General features: G+C 40.3%; 1 protein-coding gene across 3 annotated transcripts in view; it reads right to left on the reverse strand.

The window, feature by feature from the left end:
• The window catches only part of LOC139751799 (WD repeat domain phosphoinositide-interacting protein 2-like), a 136,514-nt gene that overhangs the window by 78,121 nt on the left and 39,411 nt on the right, over positions 1–18,982 (reverse strand). For all 3 annotated transcript variants that reach the window (XM_071667349.1, XM_071667348.1, XM_071667347.1), the window contains 2 exons: positions 5,109–5,191; positions 712–878 (listed from right to left, as the gene is read on the reverse strand). In XM_071667349.1, the coding sequence (XP_071523450.1) occupies positions 712–878; positions 5,109–5,191 (250 nt within the window). The remainder of the gene's footprint in view (positions 1–711; positions 879–5,108; positions 5,192–18,982) is intronic.

An 18,982-nucleotide genomic window follows, 5' to 3' on the forward strand; every position in this document is an offset into this window, starting at 1 on the left:
ATAAGATTATTACGAAGACAGAAATATGCTTCAAGACTGTGTGTGTGAGAGGGCAGTAGTCATCATCACTAACCTGTTACTAGAGTCCCATCCCAGATGAATAGATGAGAAGACAAACTGTATGCTGGCAAATATCAAAATAGCTTCAGAGAATATAAAGAATTATCAAGCAAGCTATTCACATAATACATAAGGCACCTAAATAAGCACAAAGAACTCATGGAGAAAGTCCAATAGAGGGAACAGAGATGGTACTAGACTGAAGAGCTAAGCTACTGGGAAATGCCAGAGGCTTGAAATTTACAACCTTGGAAAGGAGGAAACTGAGGGGTGATCTCATCATGACCTTTATGTTTTTGAGAGATCGAAAAATTGGACAGTACTTTGAGAGATAGAGGGAGAGAGCGACAAGGGAACATAATATAAAACTAAGTTAGCAACTTGTATACAAGGATGTAAAGAAAAGCTTTAATAGCATAAGAGTGGTGAATGAAAGGAACAGACTGACTGAGGACATCGTTACTGCATACAGCATATGTAAATTCAAGAGGTTGTATGACAGAAGAGAGTGCTAAAGAGATGGTACCCCACATGTGTAAAGCTCCCTCCCCATACAAATAGGTAATTTCAAATAATTAGTCATTTGTGTAATGTAACAGCCTTTGTTCATAACTCAAATGAAGAAAAAAAAAGGTTGATGAGTTTACTTACCGCACGATTTAGTTTAACAGCCAAGATGGTGTTGGGGTAACTGTAGTTACATATTTCAGAATTTTTCTTGAAGTGACAAACTTTTAACTTCCGTGGTGAAGATAAACTGACTACTGCCACCAAGCTGCTTGAGAAGAGCCGCTCAACTATACAGGTGTCTTCATTCACTTTCATAAAAAGTAAAAAAATTATGAGCCATTATAATCGGGATATGCAAACATACACATACAAATGCCTGACTGATCTCTTGCATCAAGAGCAGCATAGAAAATAAATGACTTATTCTCATGATGCACTGACATGAAGTGAAATTTTTTTGTTCTTTTTATACCCAGTCAATCATTTCCCATATTTGGAACCTAACAGAACATATAAAACCTTAACTAAATTCTTCAACCACTAAGGGTAACTACACAAAGATGCGGCATCATTATTCTTCAATGCTTTTGTATAGAATTCTGCATGGTGATTTGGTATGAAAGAGATGAAGCACTTGTCATCTACTTAATCATAAGAAAAATGTTAAGTTCTGAAAACAATCAGTGTCCTTCAAGCAAATATACCTAGAAAAAAGGATGAGGAAAAGTAAAACAAGAACTAGTGCCATAAATACAGGTATGACTACACCTTTTCTTGTGGGGGATAGATGGGATAGTATGAATGAGGATCACAGAAAAATACCATTAATCAGATAATGTATACAACGATGAAGATTTTTTTCTTAATGACAAAAATATGCATTTACCACTCATTCACACAATCAATACTTTCTCCTTTTGTTACATACTTCATTTTAATGCTTCACTATCATAGTAATCATTTATGCCTTCACCAAAGGACTGCCTTACCTGCTTCTTGTAACCTGATCTATGCACAATTTGATAGTTGCATGCTTCCTTACTATCATGCATGCCGGACGCTAATATTTCAACCATAAGACATCAACTTTCACAGATTAATGTCTTGTCTTTCATACAAGAATATGTGGAAGCAAAGAGAGACCAGAGTATTTGCAAATAATTCAGCATGCATCAACACATTTTACCTCTAAAGAAGTCAAGGAAAGAAAATGTGAATGACTGCATCCCACAACACCTATTTTTCTTTTTTCCGCTAAAAAATATACATTCTACTTATGGTTAGGCCTGCTATCACCAAAAACATCAACAAGCACATTAAACCATCAGAATGCCAACCAGATCATGAATCAGAGAACAAGATTTTGTTTAACAAAATCCTTAAGGCAAGCCAGGAGCTCTGGGTGCATGTGCCCTGGACTACATGACAAGTAAGAGCACAGAGGAAGAGGTAAACTAAAGTAGAAAAAGGTTAGACTAGCTATTTTTCTCTGTATACAAGAGGTGGGCCCAAAAAATGTTTCACTTTAATTCCTGCCCTGAATATCCAAAAATCATTATCAAGGGAAAACAAATTTGGTCTTAAAAAAAAAAAAGTGGAGAAACCCAACCTTAGGTGCTCCTGAAAACATGGTGTTTTATATCAATTCTTACTTTTCTTCATATGAAAAGCATGGCCCTACCAGGGATATACATTGTTCCCGCCCAACACAGGACCCTGGTTCCCTACTGCTTCATGACATAGCAATGGTCGAGTCATGGGGGAGCCATGTTAATTGGCTAAATCATTCCAACCCAACCATCATGAAATTTGGGATGATCTTCATCCAAAGGTAACTCCCACTTGCTTCTCACCCTTTGAAAAACACAGCTTCAGTGAAATATGTAAGTTTCCTATCTCCTTGATCAAGCTACAGGAGCCTCATCTAACAAAATGCCAATTATGGTTAATTAGGCAGAACCCAACTAGCACAGGATTGAATGACTCTTACCGAATTCCAGTTAGCATAAACCAGGGCATGAATCAATGTCATTACTCCCAGATGTACTATTTGAATCCATACTCCTGTATGCTCTTCCTGTTCTGGGCTTATTTACATAACTGGTCAAACCTGTCCACACCACCCATATACTTACTGTACAACACTTGAATACTTAGTTTATAAACCTTTCTATTTCCTTGTTCTATACTTTACCCCAACTTTGGTTATTCCTGACTTCCAATACTTTGTACAGTCATCATAAGAAAGTATGGGTGGTATCAGCTGAGATTTATTCCCAGTTGAAGTTAAGAGTCTTGCCCATTGATGGAAGCCCATACAGAGTTCATCTGACCATTCTCTACTTAGGTAAGACGTGAACAGGATTGCAGGGCAAGGAAACATTTTCAAATGCCATGGAGAAGATCTAACATATCTGACTATAGATGAACACTGTGGCAAGAGGGTCAAAGAAATGGGGTATCACAAAATAAAAACAGCTTCACTTCAAGAAAACTAGCTGCTGTATATGATGATAATTTGGGAAGATGAAATGGGAAGCCCCTGGTGAATGGGAAGAACTGAAAGAGTAGTTTGAAAGAAGCGTTCATGGTGGAATGCTTGTATCATCTTTGATGCAGGTATGTGAAACCTTGCTTTCTTCTTGAGGACAAAACAGAGAAAGGGAAGGGAACACTTATGAAACACAGTTGATATTAAGAAAACACAATAAAGAATGAAGGCATCTGTCTAGCTCCTCAGAGGTCTTCCTCTTTTTATACTTTCAAGTACACTGTTGACTTCTTGTCAAACATCACCATCCAAGTGTCCTAAATGGCCAAACCATTTGCAAACCTTAAAAGTATTATATACAACATTAAATTCATTATCTAGAGCCCATGATTTCAAAGACACTGGTCAGAATCAAATTTGTCATAAACACTCCTGGTTAGGTTTCACTTTCATTAAGCACAAGAAGAGCAAAAGGGAGATCACAATAGTGCCATGACATTTTAGTGCCTTAAAAGAATGACCTACACACCCTTCAGCAAATAACAGTACAGTATGTGGTTTATGTGATGTACCTTATAACTACAAGCTGAAAACAGCATCACTTTTGTAAAGTTGTGGTTCTGCATTCATACCTATGAAAGTCTTCATTATTTTCTTTCATACATATTCACCATTTCCTGCACTGGCAAGGTAGCATTAAGAACAGAGGACTGAGCCTTAGAGGAAACATCCTCACTTGGCCCCCTTCTCTGTCCCTTCTTTTGGAAAATTAAAAACGGGAGGGGAGGATTTCCACCCCCCAGTCTGTCACCTTTTAGTCACCTTCTATGACATAGAGGAAATATATGGGAAGTATTCTTTCTCCCCTATCCCCGGGGATAGTCTTCCTATGGTGGTACTTATCATTCAACTTTGAGTAATCTATTCTGTGTGTATATGTTAAAATCACAAGGGTGTGTTTCTTGTCACTGTAGGATCTTTATCATAATCCATACACAAAAAGTGGTGACAGTGAAATAACCTCTTATTGTTACTACACTTGAAATACTATAAAAACAGCTAAAACAAGACAGACAGATTATCATGAACCACAAATAAAAAGAACCTAAAGTACATAAGGAAATACATCTTATTCTGTATATGATGCTTCTGCAAACAGTACACAATTAAGAAAAAACATACAAGCATTTTCTGAGGTGTATTCATAAGCATCCCACACTAATATAAAGCTGACCTTAGCCTGTGACTGTAAATATACACTTGTTTCAGCCAATACCTAATCAGTTTAAAAGCTGTCAGGAAAATACTAAGCAATTGATGAAAATGAAGTATAACAATGATTTCTTCATGTATCACGATAAAAAGTTGTTACTGCATGCATGCACCTACATATGCCATTCCTAGATCACTCTTAAGTTCAAAACATTGGCCAAAAGAATGTGTGTATTTACCTCAAATGAACTCCAGTGCTGAGATACTAAACTAAACATTTTGATGTGTATGAAATAGTACTACATCTACTCAACACTTCAAACTATGGGAAAGTTCTATCTTGATATAATCAGCAGTTTTATTTCCACAGCCCAAACAAAAATGGCAAAAATAACAATAGAGACAGAAGCTCACTCCACACCTACACAAACAGGATTCACTTGACAGGGATGATCATCATAGAAGTGTTCAATGTCAATCTAAAGAGAATTTTCAACGTGGTGTGCAGAAACAAAAATTATATCACAAGTTTGTACACAAACCATTAAAGGAATACTATCAGCAGTATCATATACCATGACAGGGGTCTAAGATTGTCTTGTACACAAAAATTGCTCTGCTTCATAAAGCTTGATGTAACATCAGAATCAGTAAATATCACCAAACGTAGAATCTCAAAATACTGAAAACAGCAAAGTGGTCTATGTATCAACTTATAAATCAATAATATCTACCGGACATGCTTCCTCCCATATACATCCCATGCTGCATCTCCTCCATGCATCATATCACTCAATATTCCCCTTTCAACAAATGAAAATTAAGAGATACTCACCATTATCACAAATCTGCTCAACTTTATCAACTGTGTTCAGAGAAAACAACTTATAGCCTATCTTTGTGCCAACTCCAAGCGACCTGAAAAATATGATGAAAAGTTTTATTTAGTTTTCATCCTACCAGCAGTTCACATTTTTCAGCTGCAATACTTGCTACAATCAAGAATATTCCTATGATAAATACTACAATGAAATACAGTTCAAAAGACAAGGGTTGGTCATCATTTACATATGAGAAGGACTGACAAGCATTCCTTGTTTGTTTTTCTATGTCAAGTTGATAGTCCTCCAGGTCTGTTATGGAGGAGACTGATTTTTTTTCAGCTTAATCTTAAAACAGCAGATTTCAAATATGACATGTAGTTTTATAGTATTCTCAAAGAACATCTTTTCACTGAATGGGGGAGGAATGGGATGTATTTAGGGAAGCAGTGATGGCTTGCACAAAAGATGCTTGTGGCATGAGAAGCGTGGGAGGTGGGCAGATTAGAAAGGGTAGTGAGTGGTGGGATGAAGAAGTAAGATTGTTAATGAAAGAGAAGAGAGAGGCATTTGAACGATTTTTGCAGGGAAATAATGCAAATGACTGGGAGATGTATAAAAGAAAGAAGCAGGAGGTCAAGAGAAAGGTGCAAGAGGTGAAAAAGGGCAAATGAGAGCTGGGGTGAGAGAGTATCATTTAATTTTAGGGAGAATAAAAAGATGTTTTGGAAGGAGGTAAATAAAGTGCATAAGACTAGGGAACAAATGGGAACTTCAGTGAAGGGGGGTAATGGGGAGGTGATAACAAGTAGTGGTGATGTGAGAAGGAGATGGAGTGAGTAATTTGAAGGTTTGTTGAATGTGTTTGATGATAGAGTGGCAGATGCAGGGTGCTTTTGGTTGAGGTGGTGTGCAAAGTGAGAGGGTTAGGGAAAATGATTTGGAAAGTAGAGAAGAGGTAGTAAAAGCTTTGCGGAAGATGAAAGCCGGCAAAGGCAGTGGGTTTGGATGGTATTGCAGTGGAATTTATTAAAAAAGGGGGGTGACTGTATTCTTGACTGGTTGGTAAGGTTATTTAAAGTATGTATAACTCATGGTGAGGTGCCTGAGGATTGGCAGAATGCTTGCATAGTGCCATTGTACAAAGGCAAAGGGGACAAAGGTGAGTGCTCAAATTACAGAGGTATAAGTTTGTTGAGTATTCCTGGTAAATTATATGGGAGGGTATTGATTGAGAGGGTGAAGGCGTGTACAGAGCATCAGATTGGGGAAGAGCAGTGTGGTTTTAGAAGTGGTAGAGGATGTGTGGATCAGGTGTTTGCTTTGAAGAATGTATGTGAGAAATACTTAGAAAAGCAAATGGATTTGTATGTAGCATTTATGGACCTGGAGAAGGCATAGGATAGAGTTGATAGAGATGCTCTGTGGAAGGTATTGAGAATATATGGTGTGGGAGGCAAGTTGTTCGAAGCAGTGAAAAGTTTTTATCGAGGATGTAAGGCATGTGTACGTGTAGGAAGAGAGGAAAGTGATTGGTTCTCAGTGAATGTTGGTTTGCGGCAGGGGTGTGTGATGTCTCCATGGTTGTTTAATTTGTTTATGGATGAGGTTGTTAGGGAGGTGAATGCAAGAGTTTTGGAAAGGGGGGCAAGTATGCAGTCTGTTGTGGATGAGAGAGCTTTGGAAGTGAGTCAGTTGTTGTTCGCTGATGATACAGCGCTGGTGGCTGATTCATGTGAGAAACTGCAGAAGCTGGTGACTGAGTTTGGTAAAGTGTGTGAAAGAAGAAAGCTGAGAGTAAATGTGAATAAGAGCAAGGTTATTAGGTACAGTAGGGTTGAGGGTCAAGTCAATTGGGAGATAAGTTTGAATGGAGAAAAACTGGAGGAAATGAAGTGTTTTAGATATCTGGGAGTGGATTTGGCAGCGGATGGACCCATGGAAGCGGAAGTGAATCAGTGTGGGGGAGGGGGCGAAAGTTCTGGGAGCATTGAAGAATGTGTGGAAGTCGAGAACATTATCTCGGAAAGCAAAAATGGGTATGTTTGAAGGAACAGTGGTTCCAACAATGTTGTATGGTTGTGAGGCGTAGGCTATGGATAGAGTTGTGGGGAGGAGGGTGGATGTGCTGGAAATGAGATGTTTGAGGACAATATTTGGTGTGGGGGGGTTTGATCGAGTAAGTAATAATAGGGTAAGAGAGATGTGTAGTAATAAAAAGAGTGTGGTTGAGAGAGCAGAAGAGGGTGCTTTGAAATGGTTTGGTCACATGGAGAGAATGAGGAGGAAAGATTGACAAAGAGGATATATGTGTTAGAGGTGGAGGGAACGAGAAGTGGGAGACCAAATTAAAGGTGGAAAGATGGAGTGAAAAAGATTTTGAGTGATCAGGGCCTGAACATGCAGGAGGGTGAAAGGTGTGCAAGGAATAGAGTGAATTGGAATGATGTGGTATAACGGGGTCGACGTACTGACAATGGATTGAACCAGGGCGTGTGAAGCGTCTGGGATAAACCATGGAAAGTTTTGTGGGGCCTGGATGTGGAAAGGGAGCTGTGGTTTCGGTGCATTGTACATGAGAGCTAGAGACTGGGTGTGAACGAATGTGGCCTTTGTTGTCTTTTCCTAGCGCTACCTCACGCACACACAGGAGGAGGAGGTTGTCATTTCATGTGTGGCGGGGTGGCGACGGGAATTAATAAAGGCAGCATGAATTACGTACATGTGTATATATGTATTTGTCTGTGTATGTATATACATGTATAAGTTGAAATGTATAGGTATGTATATGTGCGTGTGTGGACGTGTATGTACATACATGTGTATGTGGGTGGGTTGGGCCATTCTTTTGTGTGTTTCCTTGCGCTACCTCGCTAACGCGGGAGACAGCGACATAGTATAATAAATATAAATAATAAATAAATATCATCATACACATACAAAGGAAGGTATTAAGAATATATGGTGTGGGAGGCAAGTTGTTAGAAGCAGTGAAAAGTTTTTATCGAGGATGTAAGGCATGTGTACGTGTAGGAAGAGAGGAAAGTGATTGGTTCTCAGTGAATGTAGGTTTGCGGCAGGGGTGTGTGATGTCTCCATGGTTGTTTAATTTGTTTATGGATGGGGTTGTTAGGGAGGTGAATGCAAGAGTTTTGGAAAGAGGGGCAAGTATGAAGTCTGTTGGGGATGAGAGAGCTTGGGAAGTGAGTCAGTTGTTGTTCGCTGATGATACAGCGCTGGTGGCTGATTCATGTGAGAAACTGCAGAAGCTGGTGAATGAGTTTGGTAAAGTGTGTGAAAGAAGAAAGTTAAGAGTAAATGTGAATAAGAGCAAGGTTATTAGGTACAGTAGGGTTGAGGGTCAATTCAATTGGGAGTTGAGTTTGAATGGAGAAAAACTGGAGGAAGTGAAGAGTTTTAGATATCTGGGAGTGGATCTGGCAGCGGATGGAACCATGGAAGCGGAAGTGGATCATAGGGTGGGGGAGGGGGCGAAAATTCTGGGAGCCTTGAAGAATGTGTGGAAGTCGAGAACATTATCTCAGAAAGCAAAAATGGGTATGTTTGAAGGAATAGTGGTTCCAACAATGTTGTATGGTTGCGAGGCGTGGACTATGGATAGAGTTGTGCGCAGGAGGATGGATGTGCTGGAAATGAGATGTTTGAGGACAATGTGTGGTGTGAGGTGGTTTGATCGAGTAAGCAACGTAAGGGTAAGAGAGATGTGTGGAAATAAAAAGAGCGTGGTTGTGAGAGCAGAAGAGGGTGTTTTGAAATGGTTTGGTCACATGGAGAGAATGAGTGAGGAAAGATTGACCAAGAGGATATATGTGTCGGAGGTGGAGGGAACGAGGAGAAGAGGGAGACCAAACTGGAGGTGGAAAGATGGAGTGAAAAAGATTTTGTGTGATCGGGGCCTGAACATGCAGGAGGGTGAAAGGAGGGCAAAGAATAGAGTGAATTGGAGCGATGTGGTATACCGGGGTTGACGTGCTGTCAGTGGATTGAATCAAGGCATGTGTATAGGGGTGGGTTGGGCCATTTCTTTCGTCTGTTTCCTTGCGCTACCTCGCAAACGCGGGAGACAGCGACAAAGCACAAAAAAAAAAAAAATACAAAGAAGTATACATATATACATATTCATGCTTGCCTTCATCCATTTCTAGTGCTACCCCACCCCACAGGAAACAGCATCACTATCCCATGCTTTAGCAAGGCAGTGCCATGAAAACAGACAAAAAAAGGCCACATTCGTTCACACAAAATGCTTTAAAACAGTAAGGATTTGAACCCAGGACCTTTTGCATGGTAGTTGGGAACACTAACTGCTTGGCTATGATTGCCCCTAAGAGGGGAAATGACTTTGATTACAAGTAAGGTGTTTGGGTCTGGGTGGTGTGAAAAGTGAGTCATAGAGAGTGGTTTGGAGAAGAAATAAAAGGTGGTGAAAGCCTTGCAGAAGATGAAATCTGGCAAAGCAGCAGGAGTGAATAGTACTGCAGTTGAATTTATGAAGAAAAGGGGGTGACTTTGTCACTGATTGGTTGGTAAGGATATTCAATGTATGTGCCTGTGGATTGTCAGAATGCATGTATAGTGCCACTGAATAAAAGCAAAGGGGATAAAAGTGGGTGTTCAAAGTACAGAGGCATAACTTTGGAGAGTATACCTGGTAAACTGTGTGAGAGGGTATTGATTGAAAGGGTGAAGGCAGCTACAGAGCATCAGACTGGGGAGTAGTAGTGTGATTTCAGAAGCAGTAAAAGATGTATGGATCACGTGTCTGCTTTGAAGAATGTGAGAAATACTTAGAAAAAAAGATGGATTTATATGTGGCAGTTATGCATCTGGAGAGGGTGTATGATAGGACTGACAGAGATGTTTTATAGAAGGTCTTAAGATTATATGGTGTAGGAGGTAAGCTACTAGAAGCAGAGAAGTTTTTATCAAGGGTGTAAGGCATGTGTACGAGTAGGAAGAGAGAAAAGTGATTGGTTCCCATGGAAGGTCAGTCTGTGGAATGGGTGTGTGATGTCACCATGGTTGTTTAAGTTGTTTATGGATGGGGTGGTGAGGGAGATAAATGGATAGAATGAGTGACGAAAGGTTGACAAAGAGGGTATATGAGTCAGGTGTGGAGGGAACAAGAAGTGTGAGACCAAAATGGAGTTGGAAGATGGAGTGAAAAAGATTTTGAGTGATCGGGGCCTGAACATACAAGAGTAGGAGAGGCGTGCAAGGAATAGAGTGAATTGGAACAATGTGGCATACTGGGGTCGATGTGCTGTTAATGGACTGAACCAAGGCATGTGAAACATCCGGGGTAAACCATGGAAAGGTCTGTGGGACCTGGATGTATATAGGAAGCTATGTTCTCGGTGCATTACATAACAGCTAGAGATTGAGTGTGAACAAATGTGGCCTTTTTTGTCTGTTTTCCTGGAGCTACCTCGCTGAAGCAGGGGGCAGCGATGCTGTTTCCTGTAGGGAAGAGTGGCACCGGGAATGGATTCAGGAGGAGCAAGTATGAATATGTACATCTGTGTATATGTATATGTTTGTATATGTACATGTACTTTTTTATTTTATGCATATGTATATGTATGGGTGTGTATATATATATATATATATATATATATATATATATATATATATATATAGATAGATTATATCCCTGGGGATAGGGGATTAAGAGTACTTCCCACGTATTCCCTGCGTGTCGTAGAAGGCGACTAAAAGGGGAGGGAGCGGGGGGCTGGAAATCCTCCCCTCCCATACACATGTATATACATACGTCCACACACGCAAATATACATACCTACACAGCTTTCCATGGTTTACCCCAGACGCTTCACATGCCTTGATTCAATCCACTGACAGCACGTCAACCCCAGTATACCACATCGCTCCAATTCACTCTATTCCTTGCCCTCCTTTCACCCTCCTGCATGTTCAGGCCCCGATCACACAAAATCTTTTTTACTCCATCTTTCCACCTCCAATTTGGTCTCCCTCTTCTCCTCGTTCCCTCCACCTCCGACACATATATCCTCTTGGTCAATCTTTCCTCACTCATTCTCTCTATGTGACCAAACCATTTCAAAACACCCTCTTCTGCTCTCTCAACCACGCTCTTTTTACTTCCACACATCTCTTTAATTTTCCAAAAGAAGGAACAGAGGGGGCCAGGTGAGGATATTCCAAAAAAGGCCCAGTCCTCTGTTCTTAACGCTACCTCGCTAACGCGGGAAATGGCGAATAGTTAGAAAGAAAAAGAAGAATATATATTATATTATCATAATTTTTTTATTTTGCTTTGTTGCTGTCTCCCGCGTTAGCGAGGTAGCGCAAGGAAACAGATGAAAGAATGGCCCAACCCGCCCACATACACATCTATATACATACATGTCCACACACGCACAATATACATACCTATACATCTCAATGTATACATATATATACACACACAGACATATACATATATACACATGTACATAATTCATACTGTCTGCCCTTATTTGTTCCCATCGCAACCTCGCCACACATGGAATAACAACCCCTCCCCCTCAAGTGTGTGAGGTAGCACTAGGAAAAACACCAAAGGCCCCATTCGTTCACACTCAGTCTCTAGCTGTCATGTAATAATGCACCGAAACCACAGCTCCCTTTCCACATCCAGGCCCCACACGCTTTGCATGGTTTACCCCAGATGCTTCACATGCCCTGATTCAATCCATTGACAGCACGTCGACCCCGGTATACCACATCGTTCCAATTCACTCTATTCCTTGCACGCCTTTCACCCTCCTGCATGTTCAGGCCCCGATCACACAAAATCTTTTTCACTCCATCCTTCCACCTCCAATTTGGTCTCCCACTTCTCCTCGTTCCCTCCACCTCTGACACATTTATCCTCTTGGTCAATCTTTCCTCACTCATTCTCTCCATGTGCCCAAACCATTTCAAAAGAATGAGTGACGAAATACAAGAGTTTGGTCAGGTGGAAACAAGAATGTACCAATGGTTAAAACATACAAAGTTTTATTCGCTTAACACAAGGAATCAAGATAATCGAACTTCGAAATGTCTTCATGGGTCATGATTTTTCGGCTGAACCCAAGCATGTTACACTCCGGGTTCCATGGTACATCGACTGTATAGGCAAGCAGTCCCATACTCCTAAAATTTATGTAAAACCTTTTACTTTTCCAGCTTCCTCGCTACAGTCAGATGCTTTCCTTGCAAGATCACGGAATGGACTCAAGAGCATATAAATATGTACATCTATATATTGTTTATTTACATTACTTTTTATTTTATCTATTCAACTATGTTACAATATCATATATAAATTATATATTTATTTTTTTATATGCTTTCCTGGTGGTTGTTTTCCCACATTTGCGATGGTAGAAGGACAAGACGAGGGAAGGGGGCTCGCAATCCCCCCTCATACACATGTATATACATACGTCCACACACGCAAATATACATACCTACACAGCTTTCCATGGTTTACCCCAGACGCTTCACATGCCTGATTCAATCCACTGACAGCACGTCAACCCCAGTATACCACATCGATCCAATTCACTCTATTCCTTGCCCTCCTTTCACCCTCTGCATTTAGCCGATAACAAAATCTTTTTACTCCATCTTACTCATATTGGTCTCCTTTCTCTATCCTCATACATATATCTTTGTAATCTTCTACTCATATCTTATTGACCAATTTCAAAACACCTATGCTCTCTCAATCCACGTCTTTTATTTCTCACACTCTTAATTTTCCCAAAAGAAACAACCGTGAATTCCAAAAAACATCCTCTCTAACCTACTCGCACGTCAAATCGAATAGTTAGAAAGAAAAAAAGAGAATATATAACATAACTTTTATTTGTTTGTTGGTCTCCTCTTAGCGAATGGTAGCTCGCAAGAACCATGAAGAATGGCCCAACCTCCCACATACACATTATATACATACACAGTCACACACGCAAATTATCAACTATACATCCAAATGTATACATTTATCTTACCAACATTTATACACATTACAATTCATACTGTTTAGCCCATTTTCCCATAACCTCGCCACACATGGAATAACAACCCCTCCCACTCATGTTATAGCACTTGAAAAACACCAAACCCATTCTTCACATCATCCTCTTCTAATGCACCAACCACGCTCTTTCCCTCCAGCCCACGTTTTGCAGGGTTACCCATCTTCACTCCCTGTCAATCCTGACACACTAACCCTTCCACATCTTTTTCCAAATTCACTCTATTCCTTTTGCCGCCTTTCACCCTCCTGCATGTTCAGGCTCCCACACTCAACATCTTTTTCATCCAATCCTTCACCTCCTTTCCTTTCTCTCACTTCCTCTTCCCACCACTCCAAATCCTCGTCATCTTCCTCACTCATTTCTCATGTCCCAGCAACCATTCACAAACACCCTTCTCTCTCTCAACCATGCTCTTTTTATTTCCACACATCTCTCTTACCCTTACGTTACTTACTCGATCAAACCACCTCACACCACACATTGTCCTCAAACATCTCATTTCCAGCACATCCATCCTCCTGCGCACAACTCTATCCATAGCCCACGCCTCGCAACCATACAACATTGTTGGAACCACTATTCCTTCAAACATACCCATTTTTGCTTTCCAAGATAATGTTCTCGACTTCCAAACGTTCTTCAAGGCTCCCAGAATTTTCGCCCCCTCCCCAACCCTATGTTCCACTTCCGCTTCCATGGTTCCATCCGCTGCCAGATCCACTCCCAGATATCTAAAACACTTTACTTCCTCCAGTTTTTCTCCATTCAAACTTACCTCCCAATTGACTTGACCCTCAACCCTACTGTACCTAATAACCTCGCTCTTATTCACATTTACTCTTAACTTTCTTCTTTCACACACTTTACCAAACTCAGTCATATATATATATATATATTTTTTTTTTGCTTTGTCGCTGTCTCCCACATTTCCGAGGTAGCGCAAGGAAACAGACGAAAGAAATGGCCCAACCCACCCTCATACACATGTATATACATACGTCCACACACGCAAATATACATACCTACACAGCTTTCCATGGTTTACCCCAGACGCTTCACATGCCCTCATTCAATCCACTGACAGCACGTCAACCCCGGTATACCACATCGATCCAATTCACTCTATTCCTTGCCCTCCTTTCACCCTTTCATTTATATATATATATATATATATATATATATATATATATATATATATATATATATATATATATACACATGTATATACATACGTCCACACACGCAAATATACATACCTACACAGCTTTCCATGGTTTACCCCAGACGCTTCACATGCCTTGCTTCAATCCACTGACAGCACGTCAACCCCGGTATACCACATCGCTCCAATTCACTCTATTCCTTGCCCTCCTTTCACCCTCCTGCATGTTCAGGCCCCGATCACACAAAATCTTTTTCACTCCATCTTTCCACCTCCAAAGAGGGAGACCAAATTGGAGGTGGAAAGATGGAGTGAAAAAGATTTTGTGTGATCGGGGCCTGAACATGCAGGAGGGTGAAAGGAGGGCAAGGAATAGAGTGAATTGGAGCGATGTGGTATACCGGGGTTGACGTGCTGTCAGTGGATTGAAGCAAGGCATGTGAAGCGTCTGGGGTAAACCATGGAAAGCTGTGTAGGTATGTATATTTGCGTGTGTGGACGTATGTATATACATGTGTATGGGGGGGGTTGGGCCATTTCTTTCGTCTGTTTCCTTGCGCTACCTCGCAAACGCGGGAGACAGCGACAAAGTATAATAAAAAAAAATAATATACATATATATATATATATATATATATATATATATATATATATATAATATATATATATATATATATATATATTTTTTTGCTTTGTCGCTGTCTCCCGCGTTTGCGAGGTAGCGCAAGGAAACAGACGAAAGAAATGGCCCAACCCACCCCCATACACATGTATATACATACGTCCACACACGCAAATATACATACCTACACAGCTTTCCATGGTTTACCCCAGACGCTTCACATGCCTTGATTCAATCCACTGACAGCACGTAAACCCCGGTATACCACATCGCTCCAATTCACTTTATTCCTTGCCCTCCTTTCACCCTCCTGCATGTTCAGGCCCCAATCACACAAAATCTTTTTCACTCCATCTTTCCACCTCCAATTTGGTCTCCCTCTTCTCCTCGTTCCCTCCACCTCCGACACATATATTCTCTTGGTCAATCTTTCCTCACTCATTCTCTCCATGTGCCTGAACCATTTCAAAACACCCTCTTCTGCTCTCTCAACCACGCTCTTTTTATTTCCACACATCTCTCTTACCCTTACGTTACTTACTCGATCAAACCACCTCACACCACACATTGTCCTCAAACATCTCATTTCCAGCACATCCATCCTCCTGCGCACAACTCTATCCATAGCCCACGCCTCGCAACCATACAACATTGTTGGAACCACTATTCCTTCAAACATACCCATTTTTGCTTTCCGAGATAATGTTCTCGACTTCCACACATTCTTCAAGGCTCCCAGAATTTTCGCCCCCTCCCCCACCCTATGATCCACTTCCGCTTCCATGGTTCCATCCGCTGCCAGATCCACTCCCACATATCTAAAACACTTCACTTCCTCCAGTTTTTCTCCATTCAAACTCACCTCCCAATATATATATATATATATATATATATATATATATATATATATATATATATATATATATATATATATATATTGTCCTTTCCTAGTGCTACCTCGCACACATGAGGGGGGAGGGGGTTGTTATTCCATGTGTGGCGAGGTGGGGATGGGAATAAATAAAGGCAAACAGTATGAATTATGTAAATATGTATATATGTATATGTCTGTGTGCGTATATATTTGTATACATTGAGATGTATAGGTATGTATATTTGCGCGTGTGGACGTGTATGTATATACATGTGTATGTGGGTGGGTTGGGCCATTCTTTCATCTGTTTCCTTGCGCTACCTCGCTAATGCGGGAGACAGTGACAAAGCAAAATAAATAAATATAAATATATATATTGATAGAGATGCTCTGTGGAAGGTATTAAGAGTATATGGTGTAAGAGGTAAGTTGCTATTAGAAGTGGAAAGTTTTTATCGAGGATGTAAGGCATGTGTACTAGTAGGAAGAGAGGAAAGTGATCGGTTCTCAGTGAATGTAGGTTTGCGGCAGGGGTGCATGATATCTCCATGGTTGTTAAATTTGTTTATGGATGGGGTTGTTAGGGAGATGAATGCAAGAGTTTTGGAAAGAGGGGCAAGTATGCAGTCTATTGTGGATGAGAGGGCTTGGGAAGTGAGTCAGTTGGTGTTCGCTGATGATACAGCGCTGGTGGCTAATTTGACTGAGAAACTGCAAAAGCTGGTGACTGTGTTTGGTAAAGTGTGTGAAAAAAGAAAGCTGAGAATAAATGGGAATAAGAGCAAGATTGTTAGGTTCAATAGGGTGGAGGGACAAGTCATTTGGGAGGTAAGTTTGAATGGAGAAAAACTGGAGAAAGTGAAGTGTTTTAGATATCTGGGAGTGGATATAGCAGCGGATGGAACCATGGAAGTGGAAGTGAGTCACAGAGTTGGGGAGGGGGCGAAGATTCTGGGAGCATTGAAGAATGTGTGGAAGGGAGAACGTTATCTCGGAGAGCAAAAATGGGTATGTTTGAAGGAATAGTGGTTCCAACAATGTTATATGGTTGCGAGGCGTGGGCTATAGATAGGGTTGTGCGGAGGAGGGTGAATGTGTTGGAAATGAGATGTTTCAGGACAATATGTGGTGTGAGGTGGTTTGATCGAGTAAGTAATGAAAGGGTAAGAGAGATGTGTGGCAATAAAAAGAGTGTGGTTCAGAGAGCAGAAGAGGGTGTATTGAAATGGTTTGGTCACATAGAGAGAGACAAAAGATTGACAAAGAGGATATCCATGTCAGAGGTGCAGGGAACGAGAAGTGGGAGATCAAACTGGAGGTGAAAGAATTGAGTGAAAAAGATTTTGAGCGATCAGGGTCTCGACATACAGGAGGGTGAAAGGCATGCAAGGAATAGAGTGAATTGTGGTATACTGGGATCGACGTGCTGTCAATGGATTGAACCAGGGCATGTGAAGCATCTGATGTAAACCATGGAAAGTTTTGTGGAGCCTAGATGTGGAAAAGGAGCTGTGGTTTCAGTGCATTACACATGACAGGTAGAGACCAAGTGTGAATGAATGTGACCTTTGTTGTCTTTTCGTAGCGCAACCTCTCGCGCGCAGGGGGGTGCCATTTCATGTGTGGTGGGGTGGCGACGGGAATGGTTAAAGGCAACAAGTATGAATATGTACATGTGTATATACGTATGTGTCTGTATATGTTTGTATACGTTGAAAAGTATACGTATGTATATGTGCGTGTGAGGACGTGTATGTATATACATGTGTATGTGGGTGGGTTGGGCCATACTTTCGTCTGTTTCCTTGCGCTAACTCACTAACGTGGGAGACAGCGACAAAGTGTAATAATAATAAAAAGAAAAAATATATCTTCATACATATTGGCCATTTCCCACATTAGTGAGGTAGTGTTAAGAACAGAGAAATGAGCCTATAAGAGGAAAATCCTCATTTGGCTCCTTCTTTTGGAAAAGTAAAAAACTGAAAGGGAGGATTTCCAGCCCCCTGCTAAATATATGTACATATATATATTTAATGTTCCAAATAATACAGTACAGGACTAAGTTGCTTCTACTACATGCAACGAGTCCACTGAAATTCTTTTCCTCCTATTTCTGTCGTGTCCCTAAAGTTGTATATTATATGCATATTCAATATTCTAGTTAAAATGCACCAATGTCATACCACCTGTTTTTCCAGCCATCTCATGATGAATAATGTTTGCTGCCATCATAAAAAAACATGCCAAAAGTGCTTTTTATACATTAAACATATCCATTAGTGAATGCACCACCATGGAAACAATAACCAAAGAGATAGTGGCAACACACCAAAATGGTGGTGTTTCAACAAATACATTAAAAATTATAGTACACCTCAGCCAGTAGGGGATGTGAGATGAGGTTTTTATTAAGTTCTGCTGATTTGGCATTGTGCTACTTTTACATTAATTACCCAAACATTTTCCCTGATCTTCCCAGCCTTCATAACTATCAAATTAATACCAAATACTACAGCACAAGAATGCTTTTCCACTTTTATTCTAAGTTTGCCTCATTATGCTGCTAGTACCAATGCAGAACATGAATCACGCTCCAAAGATAATAATGTGGTGTTCTTAAACTAGTAGATACCCAAAATTATCACCCCCCACAGTTCTAATTTCTAGCATACTTTTGACTGCTCTCTGAAGTTATTTTTCAAAAATACCAATACAGTAGCACCGAATATTATACATACAAGTTTAGTCACTCCTCCCTCATCAACTGTTAAATCCAACAGAATTTCTTTAGAAATTGTAGCACTTAACTGACATGAATGCATTATAACTGGGGAAGCATGATGAAGACTTCTTTTTATTTTGATGTTGATAAGCTAATACTGATTCGAGTTATACAGTTCAATTAATAAGCAAGGTTAATAAATCACATTTTACACAAGTACGTTAAATGCAGAAATCAACAGATCCTACAAATATTTCACCAGACTCCCAAGAGTGGAGATTTATTGCAGAAATACCACTGTATTAATGTGGTGTTCTATATTGTACAACAAAAAATGAATCCTTGTAGAAAGGCTGGATGTCACTTGTTAGACTAAATTATCTGAAAGGTGGTGCAACAAAAATCTTGCATGTGTTTGGTACATTTTGACCATAAC

This window comes from Panulirus ornatus, chromosome 12, assembly GCF_036320965.1.
Source record: "Panulirus ornatus isolate Po-2019 chromosome 12, ASM3632096v1, whole genome shotgun sequence".
In the NCBI taxonomy this organism is placed as follows: domain Eukaryota; kingdom Metazoa; phylum Arthropoda; class Malacostraca; order Decapoda; family Palinuridae; genus Panulirus; species Panulirus ornatus.